We start from the raw sequence: 16,867 nt of genomic DNA, 5'->3' as shown, positions 1-16,867 counted from the left end.
ATAAATTTACATTTAGGGAACTAAATGCATTTCTAGGAGGACAAGATTTTTGTTTTTGTTTTTTTAAATTTGAATGTACTTAATTGTGTATTATCTTTTAATTTATAAATAAAATTTAAATAATTTAAATATTACATTGAAAAAAAACATTTGATGTTTCTGTAGTAGGTCAACAGTGCTATCATGTCTGTGATTAAGAGGTCAGAGAAACGAGGCCTTATACATGAAATGGTCATTGGATCACAACCTCAGATATAAATTTGTTTGGTTTCTTCTACAGGAACACCGATCAAATAATGGCGATTGGCGAGAGGATGAGGATGCGGGCAGAAGCTGAAACGACGGAGACACCACCGCCTACAGTGGAGGATCCAAAAACTATATCACCACCGTAAGCAGAGTAAACCTGAAGAATCGAAAGCTCTTGCAGTACTTGAGAATTGAGAGAGAGCTTGGCCGTCACCTCATAAAGTTTAATTCTTATCGTCTAGTTTTTTTGTTCCAATATTCAGTCTCCCAAGTCTCCACTTGCCTAGCTATATTCTTTTCTGCGTCGAAAGAAGCTTGAATGTCTTTAGGCTCAAATGGCGGAGGCAATGCACATGGAAGCTCATCACTAGGAGACTTCACCATCGACTGCAACATAAACTCTCTAGCTAAACCTTGCTCGGTGGTTTCGGCACAGAGCCGTTGGGCGTTCGGAGGTATAATCGGTTTAAATTTCAAGAGTTTCGAGTATTCATTCAACAAATGGAACATGTAATCATACACATTTCGCATTGCCACCATCTCTTCCATGAATTTGCTTCCTGCTTTCCCTATGGCCTGCGCCTGCAAGTTCACATATATAAATGATTGAATTCTGTGCAATCCATGTATCGATTTTCTGAGAATACGTACCTCATGAGTGTGATTATTGCCCCAATCAGCTACAAACTTAAGATGCTTGCATTTCTTTCTGCGTTGGATCGGCCAGAAATGCGTCATCGGCACGAGGCTTCTCGAGAAGAAATCGTAGTATTTAGGCTTTATCATCAAGGTCATACTATCGCACGCCATTATGTATTTCTCACTTACAGACCATGTCACTCCTGCATAAATTTTATACCTATGGGTGCATTGATCTTCCAAATTAGAATGCTTGAATCCTTCTCCGATTTCTTTACCCCAATCCTGAATCAATAAACAAACCAGAGAGTCACCCCATTTGGCTTGGCATTGCCCGAGTTTTATCCGATTTCGGATTCGGAAGTTACCTGCAAATAAAGCCGAACGTTCCAATCATGAGTGTGTGAAAGGTTGCACTTCATAAGATGAGACCTATCTCTAGAAGTGATTGCACCCTTCCAATAGGCATAAGGATCCCTCTTCTCCCACTTGACCTTCTCCCTCCCTCCCTTTATTGCCCTCAAGATCTCCTCCCATGGCTTTATATTAACCTCTACCCTGCCACAACAAAGCAAACATGATTAGCTAGTTACTTGCAGTAGAAGTAAGCATTTGAGTGTTTTCTTTTACCATCCCCAGAAGGTCCAGTCAGGGAATATAATGTCCAGCGCCGCCTTCTCTCCACAATAATGAAACACCGGCGGCGGCGATGATTTAGCAAACAGTCCTTTGTAGTCTCTTTTCATGATCACAGTATTATCTCCACAATAGAACAAAAGGTCCAAGTCCGGTACTTTTCCAGGGTACAACCTTAGAAGCTGCAGAATGCCCCACAAAGTGAACAAATCTCTGGTTTGATACGACGGTCTGTATCTATCCACATAAGCCGTTCCGTTGGCAATCACGAGCCGGAAATCCGCACTCGGTACTCCCCTCTCGATCATGTCTTTTGTAATTCCCGAAGCTTTCCATGGCTTTAAATCTTGGTGGATCCACCGGAAATAGTCCGGGCAAGTTTTGGCCGATGATTCTTTGGGCTTAACCACCGACGTGTAATTAACTGAACCGGAACAGGTGAGAGGAAATGGAATCCTCTCGTGATGAATTTCAGAGGTAGTAAAACTAAACGGATTCCCTCGTATGATTGGCTGATAAACAATTAATTTGTTATTGTAATAAAAATTATTTTTTTTCAAAAATTATTCATAAAAGAAAGAATTATGACTTACAACATCCATCCAAAACAGAGCTGCAATAACAACGAGGAAGAAGAAGAATATGAAGGTAGTCGTCGTCGTCGCGAAACCCTTGAGGCGTCCAAGCCCAACCGTTGAAAAGCAACCATGAATTACTTCATCGCCAGTTTTACCTTGCTCCGCCATGGAAGCTGTATTCAAAAGCTCACGCGCGCAACCAGGATTTAAGGACCTGTTCTTTTATCTTTTTTTTTCTTCTTAGAAATTGCAGCAGTGTTCTTGAGTTTGTAGAAAGGAAAGGTTTCAAGCTGAAAGGAGTTCCGGGTCAACACATAAGTCAATAACAACGACGAGCTTTGAGGAAAGAAATACGGGCCACCATTATTTTATATTGTTAAAGTCGATATGTTCTTTACTTTTCTCCAAGAGTGTGAGATAAAAGATGCTGAATGAAATGCTAAGAGTTTTGAAAAATATTCATATTCAGTGATGAATTCACATATACTTTTAGGATGGATATATATATATATATATAATAGAAAAATTTTGTATAAGAAGAGTAGATATCATTAATAAAATAAATAATAATTATAAATAAATCTAGATTTCATGGTGCCTCAGTATACATGCATTCATACTGTTCATTTTGGACTATTTTGTTAGATAAAATAAATATCAGCTCACTCAATGTTAGTTAAATATAAATGAACTGTTTTTTAAATGTTATAAGTTAGTTATTTGATTAAAATATTATTAGAAATAAATATAAATCATTAAATATAAAACGAAATAATAATATGTTTAAATATAATAATACTTATTATTTCTAAAATTTATATGTTCAATTAATTTTATCTTAATTTAAAATAGTTTTTTAGATTCAGTGCTTTTTATTAAAAAAATTATGTCAATTAAGATTTTTTTTCTCTTATATTACTTTTTCTTTTCTCATAAATATTATATTAATTTTATTGTATAATAATAGTTTAAGAGTAACTTATTATTATATGGTAGAATGTAATTATTTAATTGCTACTTTGATTTAATAAACTCGCTTATTTCGATAATATCGTATAAAATGATTAAATTGATTGAACTTTTAAATATGAAATTTAATTTTAATAAATTATTTCAATTATAACGAAATTAATATATTATATAAGTTGTATAAACTAAAATTATTATTATACACGTCATATTAATATATTTGTTTAGTTTTAACTTCAAAAAATTTTGTAATAATATTTTAATTAAATAGTTAAATTATTTTTTTAAATGACTTATTTATAACCAGACCAAAAGTTCGTAACTTGATGTGTATTTTACCCTAGTTTATTTCACTTTAGGTATCTTTGGAGAATAACTCAGTATTATTCTTTGAACCAATTTCTCAAGTCCTTCACCAAAAATTATTTTATTAAGCAAAAGTTATTCACTTCATTTTTTATTGTTTATATACTAATTCATTTATAATTAATTTTTAAGTAATTATTTATTTTCATATTTACATAAAAAGGAATAAAAGTTAATTCTTAAAATATATGAAAATAAGTAAAATAAGTTATTTTACTAGTTAGATCACGAATAATTCGATGAAAAAGATTAATGTAAGAATATATTTCGTACATGCGGAAAACATTTTAACAATGTTATCAAATGTGTTTTTACTTATTACTACATCTAGTTCTGTTTTACGATAACTTTAATATAGGATTAAGACAACCTTAATATACAAAGACAAAAAAAAATGTTAATATACAAGTCAAATCTCAACTTGCTCCATTGGTTAAGCTTTTCCTCCACAAAAAGAAAGAAAATATCTAATGTGTCGGCCTTTCCCATTGCTTACCAGAATTTATGCTATAAGTAGCTTGGAGTATTAATATTTTTATTTTATCTCATATACTTTCTTTGTCTCATTACTTTTATTTTATGCTGATTAAATATATAAATTTAAAATATAAATTTAATAATATATCGAGTTATATAAAAATGAAAAAAATGATAATTTTTTATATAATTGATCAATTTATTTTGAATGACATAAAATAATGACATATAAGTGTAAATGTAACCCTATACCCAACCTATACGTTACGACTAGATCTAACGGTTTACATTGAAATTTTCAAAACATCCTTTAATACTTTAAATAAAGTAACAACAAGGTTTATATTTTAAAAATTCATAACTACCCTATCCGTACACCGTAATGCAATCCCTACACTGCATCCATAAGGACTTATCCTATACCCATTGAATATAGGGGCCAACCTAAGGGAGTATCTTGGGGCTTGAGAGCTTACTCAAAAAAGTTCTTGGGGCCTCGAAGCTTACCCAAAGGTCACCTTAGGTCTATAAGGAATTACTAGCATGATCAAAGTAAAACCTCCACCAAGCAGTATCTCAATAAAATAGTTCACATAGTAAGCAGTAAATTCCATGATCCATAAATCGACATAATCATATTTCCCAGTGAAAATAAGTAATCAGATAACATATATCAAATAATCATATTTCATAAATAGTAAACCAATAAATCAGTAAATCATAATATCAAGCAGTTAAAAGATTCAGTAAATAAGTAACTTTGGTAAATCACATTTCAAAACAAATAAAACAATCATATAACACATAGGGAACACATCTGGCAAAAAAGGACCAGTCGACAAGTTTACTGAGCACCTACCTCGCCACACTCTGCAGCAGTACTCGAACCTAATTCATAATGCAACAAAGTTATTATCGAAATAATATTTTAATTCGAATATTCTTAGGGTTTACGGATCATACGAGTAATCACTGGCTCACGGGGTCGAAAGAATTAAGAGGAGCTGAGTCAAGCTGTTGAACGGTCGGGAGAGTCTCGTTTACCTTCAAATAACAATATCTTAGATTAGTCATTAACCTTAATTTAATTTCTTAAATAAAATACTCTAGGAAATATACATGTTTGGGTTTGACAGTCAATTCAGAGGCTTTCAGGTTCAAATTTGATAACACGAACTTCAGATTTGGACTTAGAACGTTGAAAAACATAAAATGCGACTTTTCGAAAAATTTGTTTTTTTTGTCAAAGTCAACAAGTTGACTTAGCTCAACCTGGTTTGGTCTGACTGGACCGATCCAATTTGACTGGACCGATTCCAGAAGGCTCTTGGACCGACCAAGAATACCCATGCGCACTGACGGTACATTGTGGCGCTTGCGGCGGCGACAGGGGTCATTGAGGACGGTCGATCACTCCACAATATGCAACTTAATAATTTAATTCTAAAATAACCCAATATCGAACCAATATCATGATGAAAACGAATAAAAAGCGATCAAAACTCTTACCAGCGACGGATGACGGAGCAACTATGGATAACTGACAAACCCACCCAAGTTTTGTTATGATTTATACGAGGGATGCAACGGTGAGGGTAGTGAGCAGCAACGCTGACTAGATCGATCGAAATTGACAAATTTCAATGGCGGTAGCTAGGGTTCTCGTTGAATGGTTTAACACCGATTCAGGGCAAACGACGATGAATCTCAGTGACAGACAAGAAGGGTTTTGGTCGACATAAGGTAGCGGTGAACTCCAAGGTGCCCGGACGACGATGAATCGTTGAGGGGCCGACAATTAATCTTAGGGATTTGTGAGTTTACATTTTGGGATTTGGGGTTTAAAATCTAAAATGGGGGTAAGTTTTGGGATATTAAAACAAGCTCGATAAGTTTAAAATATATTATAATTAAAAATATCTTAAACAGAAACCTAGCTTAGATGGTAGGATTATGGTCGACTATGCATTAGGTTAGGGGTTCAAAATGTTTCATCCACATATTTCCATTTTTTTTATTTTTCTCCATAGCCCAAAAATTGAAAAATTCAAGACTAAGTCCCTAAACTTTCTAAACATTTAAAATTAACCCATAAATTTTCAAAAAAATTCAATTTAATTCCTTAAATAAATTAATTATATTTTAAATTAAATATTAGAATTTGAAAATTCTCCCCCCAAAGAAAATTTCGTCCTCAAAATTTACCTGAATCAAACAGATGTGGAAACTGAGTCTTCATTGATTCATCTGTCTCTCAAGTAGCTTATGTTGGACCACGATTACTCCACTGAACTTTTACCATCGGTATATCCTTGCTCCTAAACACTATCTCATCTAAATCCAAAATCTGAACAAGCTCATCATCATAGGATAAATCTGGCCTCAACTCAACATCTTCTATATGAATAAAATGACTAGGGTCTGGACGATAAAGCCTCAGCATAGACACGTTAAAGACATCATGAATACGCCTGAGTTGGGGAGGTAACTGGAGCTGATATGCAATAGATCCGACTCTCTTCAAAATACGATATGACCCAATAAATCTCGGACTCAATTTACCTTTTCACCCAAATCTCATCATTTTTTTCCACGAATATACCTTCAAAAAGACCTGATATCCAACCTCAAACTCGATGTTTTTCCTTCTTTGGTCAGTATAAGACTTCTGCCTGTCAAATGCCTCTCTCAGGCGGTCACGGATCAACCTGACGGTGACCTTAGTCTCTCGGACTAACTCAGGTCCCAAAGTCTTTCTATCACGTAACTCAGTACAATAGATCAAGGTAAGACATCTATGCCCATATAGTGCGTCATTCGGTGCCATAAGAATGCTAGCCTGATAGTTGTTATTGTAAGCAAACTCAAACAAGGGCAAAAAGTCCTCCAAACTACCACGAAAATCAATCACACAGCCCCATAACATGTCCTCTAGAATCTGAATCACCCTATCAGATTGACCATCAGTCTGCTTGGCCTTGATCTCCTCAGCCAATGTCGTCTTAATCTGTAACTCAGTTAACATAATACCATCATCATATAACTTCATCCTGGAAAATAAAGACCTCAGATCAGTTATCATCTTCCGACTCAAAGCATCCGCAACAACATTAGCTTTACATGGATGATAGTCAATCTCGCAATCATAGTCATTCAAAAGCTCAAGCCAACGACGTTACCTTAGATTAAATTCCTTATGGGTCAAAAGATACTTCAAACTCTTGTGATCAGTAAAAATATAACACTTCTCTCCATAGAGATAGTGTCTCCATATCTTCAAAGAAAAGATCACAACTTCCAACTCTAGATCATGGGTTAGGTAATTGCACTCATGTGGCCTCAACTGATATGATGCATAAGCGGCTTCCCTCCCCTCATGCATTAGAACACAACCAAGTCTAGAGTGTGAAACATCACTATACACTGTAAAATCCTTCCCGTGCTCAGGTTTAGTCAAAATTGGAGCTTGATTCAAAGTTGTCTTCAATTTCTCAAAACTCTCATGTTGTGCATCACCCCAGTCAAACGAAATATTCTTCCTTAACAGCTTCGTCAAAGGAGCAGCAATGATCGAGAAGCCCTCGATAAAACGTCGATAATACTTGGTTAATCCCACGAAATTATGGATCTCAGAGACATTCTTGGGTCACTTCTAATTCACAATGGCCTTAATCTTACTCGGATCGACCTGAATACCTCTCGCAGAAACAATATGCCCTAGAAACGACACATCCCGAAGCCAAAATTCACACTTTCTTAACTTGGCATACAGACGATGCTCTCTCAGTGTCTGCATAACAATGTTCAAATACGAATCATGTTTTGTCTTAGTCTGAGAATAGATCAGAATATTATCAATGAAAACCACTACAAACTAATATATATAGGGCTGAAATACACGATTCATCATATCTATAAAAATTGTCGGAGTATTTTTCAAACCAAAAGGCATAACCAGTAACTCATAATACCCATATCGAGTGTAGATGACATTTTTCACGATATCTGAACTCTTTACCTTTAATTGATAGTACCCTGAACGAATATCAATCTTAGAAAATACAATAATTCTCTGCAATTGATCATATAAGTCATCAATCATGGGCAATGGGTTTTTATTCTTGATTGTCAACTTGTTCAACTTTCGGTATTCAATACACAGTCTGAGCGATCTAACATTCATTTTCATAAACAAGACTAGAAATCCCGAAGGTAAGGTACTATATCTGATAAAACCTCGATCAAGTAATTCCTGCAATTGAACCTTCAACTCTTTAAGTTCCTTCGAGGCCATACAATATGGTGCCATAGAAACAGGAGCAGAACACGGATAAGTCTCAATCTCGAACTCTACATGATACATGCACCAGAGTCCATAATTTTTGGACTAATGTTTCTACTCGAACCTATTAGAAGAACAAAGTTTTGAAGATTCAAAACACTACATCCCTATCCGGATATAACATTAGCAACTCCTTAAGAAAGACATCGGGAAACTCGCTAATTGCACAAATATCCTCAATCTTGGACAAATAGCCTTTAATATTCAAGATACATGCAATGAAAGTCTCATACCCCTTTCGAATCATCTGATTGATAACCAAAGTCGATACTATATTAGAAAGTAGCCTCAATGCTCACCAACTAACATAACAGTATGACCATCAAAAGTCTTCATAGTAGCTCTCTTGTACTCAAAATCTAGATTGACCCGGGGTTCATTCAATTAATCCATCCCCAGAATGAGATCAAACTCCTATAAAGGAAGCTCCATAAAGTCGGCAAGAAAAATTTCACCCTGAACCTCCAAAGGACAATGCCTGAATAATTTATTAATAAACACTAACAATCCGACTGAACTCATAAAAATAACAACACTCTCGGTATCCTCAATTAGAATCTAAGAGTCTTGGGATACAGAACTCGAAACATAAGAGTGGGTGGAGTCGTTGTCTAATAATGCAAAGTATGGAACAAAATAAATAGTAAATGTTCCTGCGATAACCTATAGCTCGTTTCTGTCATCCCGACGTCTGGTGGCATACACAAGAGTTGGTTGTGTTGAAAACATTTTGATGTTTCGATATAAAAAATTAAGTTAAATAAATTTTAAGATTTTACAAAAGATTTTCTAAGTATATTCGATATAATTATTCGAATATCAAAAATTACTCCAAGTCTTTCAAAGTTCATTTTAATCCTTACTAAAATGTAAAAAATATGATTTAATCTTTTAAACAAATTTACAAAGTATTTCGCGCCTTAATCGAGTCAAAAATCATTTCTTCATTAAAATCAAACTAAAATGGGTAGATTGCCCAGAGGGAACCGATTCCCCCCAAGGGGTACCGATTTCCCCCTGAATGGTTTGGCTCCGAGAAATAACAGATTGCTCAGAGGGATCCGATTCCCCCCATGAGGTATCGATTCCCCCTGTTTAATGGTCGAAATATTTGAATTTTACACTGCAGGAACCGATTCCCTATGAGGGGGTACTGATTCCCCCCACGCTCCAATCAATTTTATTAATTGTTTTCACACTTAAACGGCTCTATTGACTCCACTAATCATCCCCAACGTTCAGAATCAATTGAAGGAGTATTTAAACAAGCTTAGAAGCCATTAATCAACAATAAGAAACATCAATCAACAATAATCAAGAGGGAATCAAAGAGAAAGCATCAAACCTCAAGTTTGAGCATTTTCAAGCCTATTTCATTCAATATTCATTTTTGCTTTCAAGAACACTTATTGTGCTCAATTGTATTATTCTTGAGTGTTCTTTCTTTGTTCTAGAATTGTACAAACACATTTTCCTTGTGAGGTTTTTCATTAAGTTTGTGAATTTGTAATATTCTCTTTGAGAAAGAGTGTTCTCAAGAATTGAGGTATATTCTTGAGGGAGTTGTAAGGTTATCTCTTTGGCCTCAAAAGAAAGAACAAATTAGTGAATTTGTTGGAAAATCCTTGGTGTGGATAGCTAAGGTAGTGGATGTAGACTTTGGTTGAGAAAGTCGAACCACTCTAAATCGCTGTGCAATTACTTTCAATTTTCTGCAAAAGCTTCCACCAAATTTTTAATTACCAATTCACCCCCTCTTGGCCGATTCTGTCGATCGATTAACTCAATAATTGGTATCAGTGATTGACTCATTTAAAGGTTTAATCGCCTCTTGAGTAGATCCGGGAAGAGTTACATCGATATTCAAGTCATCAATGGCCGGCGCTTCAAACTCTGACTTCGTTCTCGATTCAATGCCCGTCAACAAGCCTCATTTATTCAAAGGAGCTAACTATGCTTATTGGAAGAATAGAATGATGTATTTCATTCAAGCAAGTGACATGGAAACATGGAATGTCATAGAAGACGGATACATCAAACCCTCTACTCACCCGAGATTGTGGAGTAAATGAGAGACAAAAATGTTCCAGCTCAACTCCAAAGCCATCCATATTATCTTTTATGCTCTTGAACCGGATGAATACAGAAGTGTTTCATCTTGTACAATCGCCAAGGAAATATGAGACAAACTACAAGTCACTCATGAAGGCACAAACGAGGTAAAAGAATCTAAAATTAGTCTTCTAACTCATAGCTATGAAAATTTCAGGATGAAACCGAATGAAGATGTCAAAGCTATGACGGATAGATTCTCCACGATTGTTAATAGTCTCAAATCATATGGAGAAATCATTCCAAATGACAAACTTGTAAGGAAGTTAGTTTACTCTCTTCCAAAAGCTTGGCAATCAAAGAAGATGGCGATCATCGAGGCTAAGAACTTAAAATCCTTGACTCTCGATGAGCTTATTGGCTCTCTCCTCACGCATAAAATGATTCTTAAAGAAAAGGAAAACCTCGAGAAAAGAGACAAGCCAAAGAAGGAGATGGAAAGAAGAACTTGAGAGTTGCTCTCAAATCAATAAAGGATGATAGTGATTCAGATGAAGATGACGAGGAAATTGCGTTGTTTGTCAAACGGTTCAGAAAATTAATGACGCCAAACCGAGGAAGAAAATTCAAACGAAATGAAGGCTTCAAGAATGAACCAAAAAGAGAAGGACCCGATCATTTGCTATGAATGCAAAAAGTCGAGGCATGTCAAATATGATTGTCCATAATTGATGAGAAGGGGTCAATCAAAGAATAAGCACAAGGCTCACGTGGCTACATGGAGCGATGAAGAAGGTTCCGATGAAGAAGAACAAGAAGTAGCAAACTTGTGTTTGATGGCATTCGGGGAAGATTCTAAGGTAACCTCTAACTCATTCGATTCGGATGAATTATCTTATGATGAGTTATTAGAGGATTATAATGGGTTGGCTTCGGATTATAAGACTTTATTTTCAAAATACAAAAATGATATTTCAAAATTAAAAAGTGAAAATAGTCTTATGTCCAAAACCAACAATGATCTTGAAAGTAAGATCAAAGAATTGCAAATCAAATTAAATGAATTTGAAAAGAAAAATATCGATTTACATAATCTACTTTCAAGAGTCAATGATGATCATCAAAAGAAAATTGATGATCTTAAAGCTTCTTTGATAAAGTTGGATCAAAACGTTTTGAAAAATGAGAAAATTCAAAATCCAACTTTGTTAGAAAATGTTTTAGAAACTACAATCATAGAGGTCCTCAACGAACCTTAAATGGAAAAATCGTTAAAAGTATATGGGTTCCTAAAGAACTCATTACTACTAAAGATAAGGATATCCTACACAAATGGATACTTAAGGAGACTAGAATTTTGGAAACTAATGAATATGGACCCAAAAAGAAATTGGGTACCAAAAATAAAAAATTAATCTATGTTTGTAGGAAAAGGAGCATTGCTACAAGTCACGGGAAACAAATTCAAACTCATGGTACCTTGATAGTGGATGCTCAAGACACATGACCGAAGACAAAAATCGATTCATAGAGCTCAACGCCAAAAATGGAGGAGAGGTGACTTTTGGTGATAACTCAAAAGGTCACATTGAAGGTATATGCACTATAGGTAATACCTCTTCCATACAAATTAAGAATGTCTTATATGTGAATGGATTAAAGCATAATCTATTGAGTATTAGTCAATTGTGCGATAAAAGATTCAATGTCATGTTTGATACTAATGGTTGTAAAGTCATTGACATTGCATCTAATCGGATTATGCTTGTTGGTCATAGAATAAGACACATTTACATGGTGCATTTAGATTCTATAGATATGACTAATTTATGCGTAGTTGCTAAGGATGAGCATGATAGTTGGTTATGGCATAGAAAACTAGGACATGCTAGTATGAGTGTTTTGCAACGGTTAATTCAAGGAGATTTAGTTCGAGGGTTGCCAAAACTAAAATTTGATAATGATAAAATATGTGATGCTTGTGCTAAAGGAAAATAAAAGCGAATTTCTTTTAAATCTATTAATGACGTATCCACTAGTAGAGTATTACAATTGATCCATTTAGATCTTTTTGGGCCATCTAGAACTACTAACTTGGGTGGAAAACAATATGCATTTATATTGGTAGATGACTATTCTAGATATACTTGGGTTCTATTCTTAAATACTAAATATGAAGCTTTAGAAAAATTCATCACGTTTTCAAAAGTAATCCAAAACGAAAAAGGTTACTCTATAACTAGTGTTAGGAGTGATCATGGAACTGAATTTGAAAGTATTGAATTTACTGAATTTTGTAATTCTAATGGTATTAGCCATAATTTTTCAGCACCTAGAACCCCTCAACAAAATGGAGTTATTGAGAGGAAAAATCAAACTTTAGAATATATGGTTACAACCATGCTTTGTGAAAATAATTTGCCAAAATATTTTTGGGCGGAAGTCACAAATACCATTGTTATGTTATTAATCGAGTAATGATTAGGCCTATTTTGAAGAAAACTCCATATGAACTTTTTAAAAATAAAAAACCTAACATTAGCTTTTTTCATCCTTTTTGATGTAAATGTTTTGTTTTAAACAACGGTAAAGACAATCTTGGCAAATTTGATGCTAAAAGTGATGAAGGAATTTTTCTAGGTTATTCCTTAAATTTTAAAGCTTATCGAGTATTTAATAAAAGAAATTTAGTTGTAGAAGAGTCTATACATGTTGTTTTCGATGATAATCCCCTTTCGAGGAAGGATTCTTGTGTGAATTATGATGTAGGTATTATAAACATAAATGACGTTGGAGAATCATCATCAAAAGAAGAAACGAAAGATGAAGAAACTCAAGATCCTCTCGAGAATCCAACCATTGAAGAAAGGGAAGTTTCTTACCCAAGGGAATACAATTTTGTCAAGGATGGTGAAATATTAGGTGATTCATCCAAAGGGGTAACAACTCAATCTTCTCTTAGAAATATTTGTAATTATGTGGCATTTATCTCATGCATAGAGCCTAAGAATATTAAATAAACATTAAATGATGAATATTGGATTATGGCTATGCAAGAAGAGTTAAATCAATTTGAGAGAAGTAAAGTATGAACATTAGTTGAAAGGCCTAGTAATAAGTCTACTGTAGGTACTAGATGGGTATTTAGGAATAAGCTTGATGAAAGTGGTAATATAGTGAGCTCAAGGCTATACTCAAGAAGAAGGCATAGACTATGATGATACATGCGTTCCCGTAGCTAGGATGGAAGCAATTAGAATGTTATTAGCATTTGCATGTTTTAATAAGTTTAAATTATATCAAATGGATGTTAAAAGTGCATTTTTAAATGGTTTTATAAAAGAAGAAGTGTATATGGAACAACCTCCTGGTTTTGAAGATTCAAAATTTCTAGATCATGTTTTTAAATTGACAAAAGCGCTTTATGGTTTAAAACAAGCTCCTAGAGCTTGATATGAAATATTGTCAAATTTTTTAATTGAAAAAGTTTTTTCAAAAGGGAAGGTTGACACTACATTGTTTCTAAAACATAAAGGTAAAGATTTATTAATAGTTCAAATTTATGTTGATGATATAATATTTGGTTCTACTAATGATGTTCTTTGCCAAGAATTTTCTAAGCTAATGCAAAGTGAATTTGAGATGAGCATGATGGGGGAGCTCTCATATTTCTTGGGACTCCAAATCAAGCAAATAAAAGATGGCATCTTTATCAATCAAGCTAAGTACGTCAAGGATATGCTCAAGAAGTTTGGACTGGAAAATGGGAAACCTCATGACACTCCAATGAGCTCATCAACAAAGCTTGACAAAGATAAAAGAGGTAAATGTGTGGATGTTAAATTATATAGGTCAATGATTAGCTCTTTGCTTTATCTAACCACAAGTAGACCAGACATTATTTTTAGTGTTTGCTTATGTGCTAGATTTCAATCATGTCCTAAGGAATCACATTTACTAGTTGTTAAGAGAATCTTTAGATACCTTAAGGGCACTCCTAGTTTAGGACTTTGGTATCCTAGAGACTCTAGCTTTAGCTTGCATTCCTTCTCTGATGCAGATTATGAAGAATGAAAATTAGTTAGGAAAAGCACATCTGGTACTTGCCAATTCCTTGGAAATATGTTGATTTCTTGGTTTTCAAAGAAACAAAATTGTGTTGCATTATCTACCACTGAAGCAGAATACATTTCAGCCGATAGTTGTTGTGCACAAGTTTTATGGATGAAACAACAACTTTTTTATTATGGAATTGAAGTAGGTACCATTCCTATCCAGTGTGACAATACTAGTGTTATTTGCCTCACTAAAAATCCCATCCAACACCCTAGAACTAAGCATATTGAAATTAAACATCACTTTATTAGAGACCATGTCGCTAAAGAATATGTAGTTCTAGAATTTATTGATACTTTGCACCAATTAGCGGATATCTTTACAAAACCTTTAGACAAAAAAAGATTTAGGACACTTAGGAAAGAATTAGGTTTAACTGACCTATCTTCACTTAACGTTTAAATTAATCTTAGCACTTTTAAGAATAAATGAAAAATGCTTATAATAATAATAATTTTTTATTGCATTCTTTGCTTTTAGTTAGGGAGAGTTTATGATTCTTAGTGAAAATTAATTTTATGTTCAAATGTAGTTTAAGGATAAAATTGATTAATTGAACATGATTAATTTTCAATATATGAGTTGTCAATACCACAAGAGCAAATTAATTTAGCATTTTGAGTGTTTAAAATACATATTTTTGAATTTTAGTGCAGGAGGAATCAATACCCCCTTGAAGGGGAATCAATAACCCCGACGAGGTCTGTATTTTAAATGCCCAGATAACTCTCATTCTCTCAAACCCTCTCTTCTCTTCTTTGCCACCGTTTCAACCTCTCTATCTCCCCAAATCTCCACATTGCTTCAAAACAACGATTTCTAGTCAGAATTTCATCATATTTCATCTTCTAAACCTGCTAGTATCCTTAAAATCGTGCAAACAACATCAAAATCTACTCAATCTTCAATTTTCAATGTAATTTTTCTAAACTCACTATTTTATTGATTTTGAACATAAGACTAGTTTTAATTAGTTCTAGGTTGAAATAGTGATTGGGCATTGCTTATATATTGATTTAGAACTATAATCTACAACTAATTTCATCAAAAACACAAAATTATCAAAATTTTTGAGATTTTCGAAATTTAAAAAAAATAATTGTTTTGATTTAATTATGTTTTTATTATGAAAATTATACGTATATTGACTTTCAAACCATGTTTTCAAACTTATTTTTCAAAATTGCCCATTAGGATTTTTTTGAACCTTGAAATATTGCGAACTCAATTGAGTTTTGGGATTGATTATATTGCATACATGTGTTTAAAATTGTAGGTTACTCTTTTTATTTCGATTTTCTTAAATCATGTCTCACAAACGTTCTAGGCTATCCTCTAGTCGATCAAACCAACCACCAAATTCACCTCTTATCCAATAAATTCCTAATCTCAATCCCGATGATCCTAATATGACCATTTATAATTCGTGCTTCAATGAACCCGGTCGTAGAAAAAATCTTTTCTTTAGGTATTCTCAATACTTTGAGTCTTACAAAATCCAAGAAGAACGAATCACATCTCTTCAAGCCATGTTAGACATCAATTTTCGACATTTTCCTACCCTACGAGAGTGGAAATTTGATAAACTATTTGAACTTGAACCAATAGTTTATCATCAACTCGTTCGTATCTTCTACTCTAATGATGTTTGTATTCAAAACCAGGCTATAATCGCAACCATAGGAATTCGATCCTATATTCTAAGACAATTCTTTTATATTGACCCGGAATACATAGCCAACGCATTAGGATTAGATAATGCAGGCTTAGACAATGAAAAACAAATGGTAGGTTCTCAGTATAAACGAAGAGATAATGCGAGTGTTTTAGATCTTCATGATCGTTTCCTTCATCTAATGATCTCTTTGTGGTTTCGACCATCCGGAGGCAGATACTCCACACTTCGAGCCTTGGATCTCTTTTGGATACATTGTATCCAAAATAATCTTAAAATAAACCTACCTCAAATTATATTTGCTGAAATTGTCGAAACCGTAAATCTTGCTCCTAATAAGAAACTCTGTTCATCTCTAGTTTACGGTTGCATTCTGAGTAATCTGTTTTTAAAAGTCGAGCTTAGGGTTGGTCTTGATGCCTCTTTTCCTCTCAAAAATCAAATCAACCTTTTTTCTTTAACTAAATCGGGATGGAAGGTCAATGAAGAAACGGGTCTATGGGTTCGTACCAGTGAGCAACATTTGAAAATTGACGAAGCCGACGATGAATCGGAGCAGCACGAGGAACAAGCACAACAAGAAGATCAAGTGCCTCCATTCTTCCGATCATTTATGGAGAATCTTGATATGAGGTTTGCATCCATCGAATCACATCTGACTACTACCAACGAAACGATGAATCGTCGTTTCGACACTTTGGATGAGAGGGTCGATGCACTTTCACGTGATGTGATCAACATTTGGACATAATTATCTCCTCTTGATCC

The 16,867-nt window shown here is 34.2% G+C and overlaps 1 protein-coding gene across 1 annotated transcript; it reads right to left on the bottom strand.

Annotated features, from left to right (window-relative positions):
- Positions 1–183: 183 nt before the first annotated feature.
- On the bottom strand, positions 184–2,403 carry LOC120136175 (O-glucosyltransferase rumi homolog). The gene is made up of 5 exons (XM_039152283.1): positions 2,118–2,403; positions 1,519–2,036; positions 1,257–1,446; positions 901–1,173; positions 184–831 (listed from the first exon to the last, which is right to left on the bottom strand). The coding sequence occupies exons 1-5, from the start codon at positions 2,268–2,270 to the stop codon at positions 481–483; spliced, it is 1,485 nt and encodes a 494-aa protein (XP_039008214.1). The 5' UTR covers positions 2,271–2,403; the 3' UTR covers positions 184–480.
- Between the last annotated feature and the right edge of the window lie 14,464 nt (positions 2,404–16,867).

This window comes from Hibiscus syriacus, unplaced genomic scaffold, assembly GCF_006381635.1.
Source record: "Hibiscus syriacus cultivar Baekdansim isolate YM2019G1 unplaced genomic scaffold, ASM638163v2 tig00110621_pilon, whole genome shotgun sequence".
NCBI lineage: Eukaryota > Viridiplantae > Streptophyta > Magnoliopsida > Malvales > Malvaceae > Hibiscus > Hibiscus syriacus.
Note: the sequence above shows the minus strand (reverse complement) of the source record. Positions and strands in the feature narration are given on the sequence as shown.

Excerpts from the sequence above, each read along its gene's own strand:
- LOC120136175 (XM_039152283.1), bottom strand. The coding sequence starts at position 2,270 with ATGGCGGAGCAAGGTAAAACTGGCGATGAAGTAATTCATGGTTGCTTT. Across the intron at positions 2,037-2,117 it reads CTCTGTTTTGGATGGATGTT|CCAATCATACGAGGGAATCC; the intron begins GTAAGTCATAAT and ends ATTGTTTATCAG. Across the intron at positions 832-900 it reads GCAATAATCACACTCATGAG|GCGCAGGCCATAGGGAAAGC; the intron begins GTACGTATTCTC and ends GTGAACTTGCAG.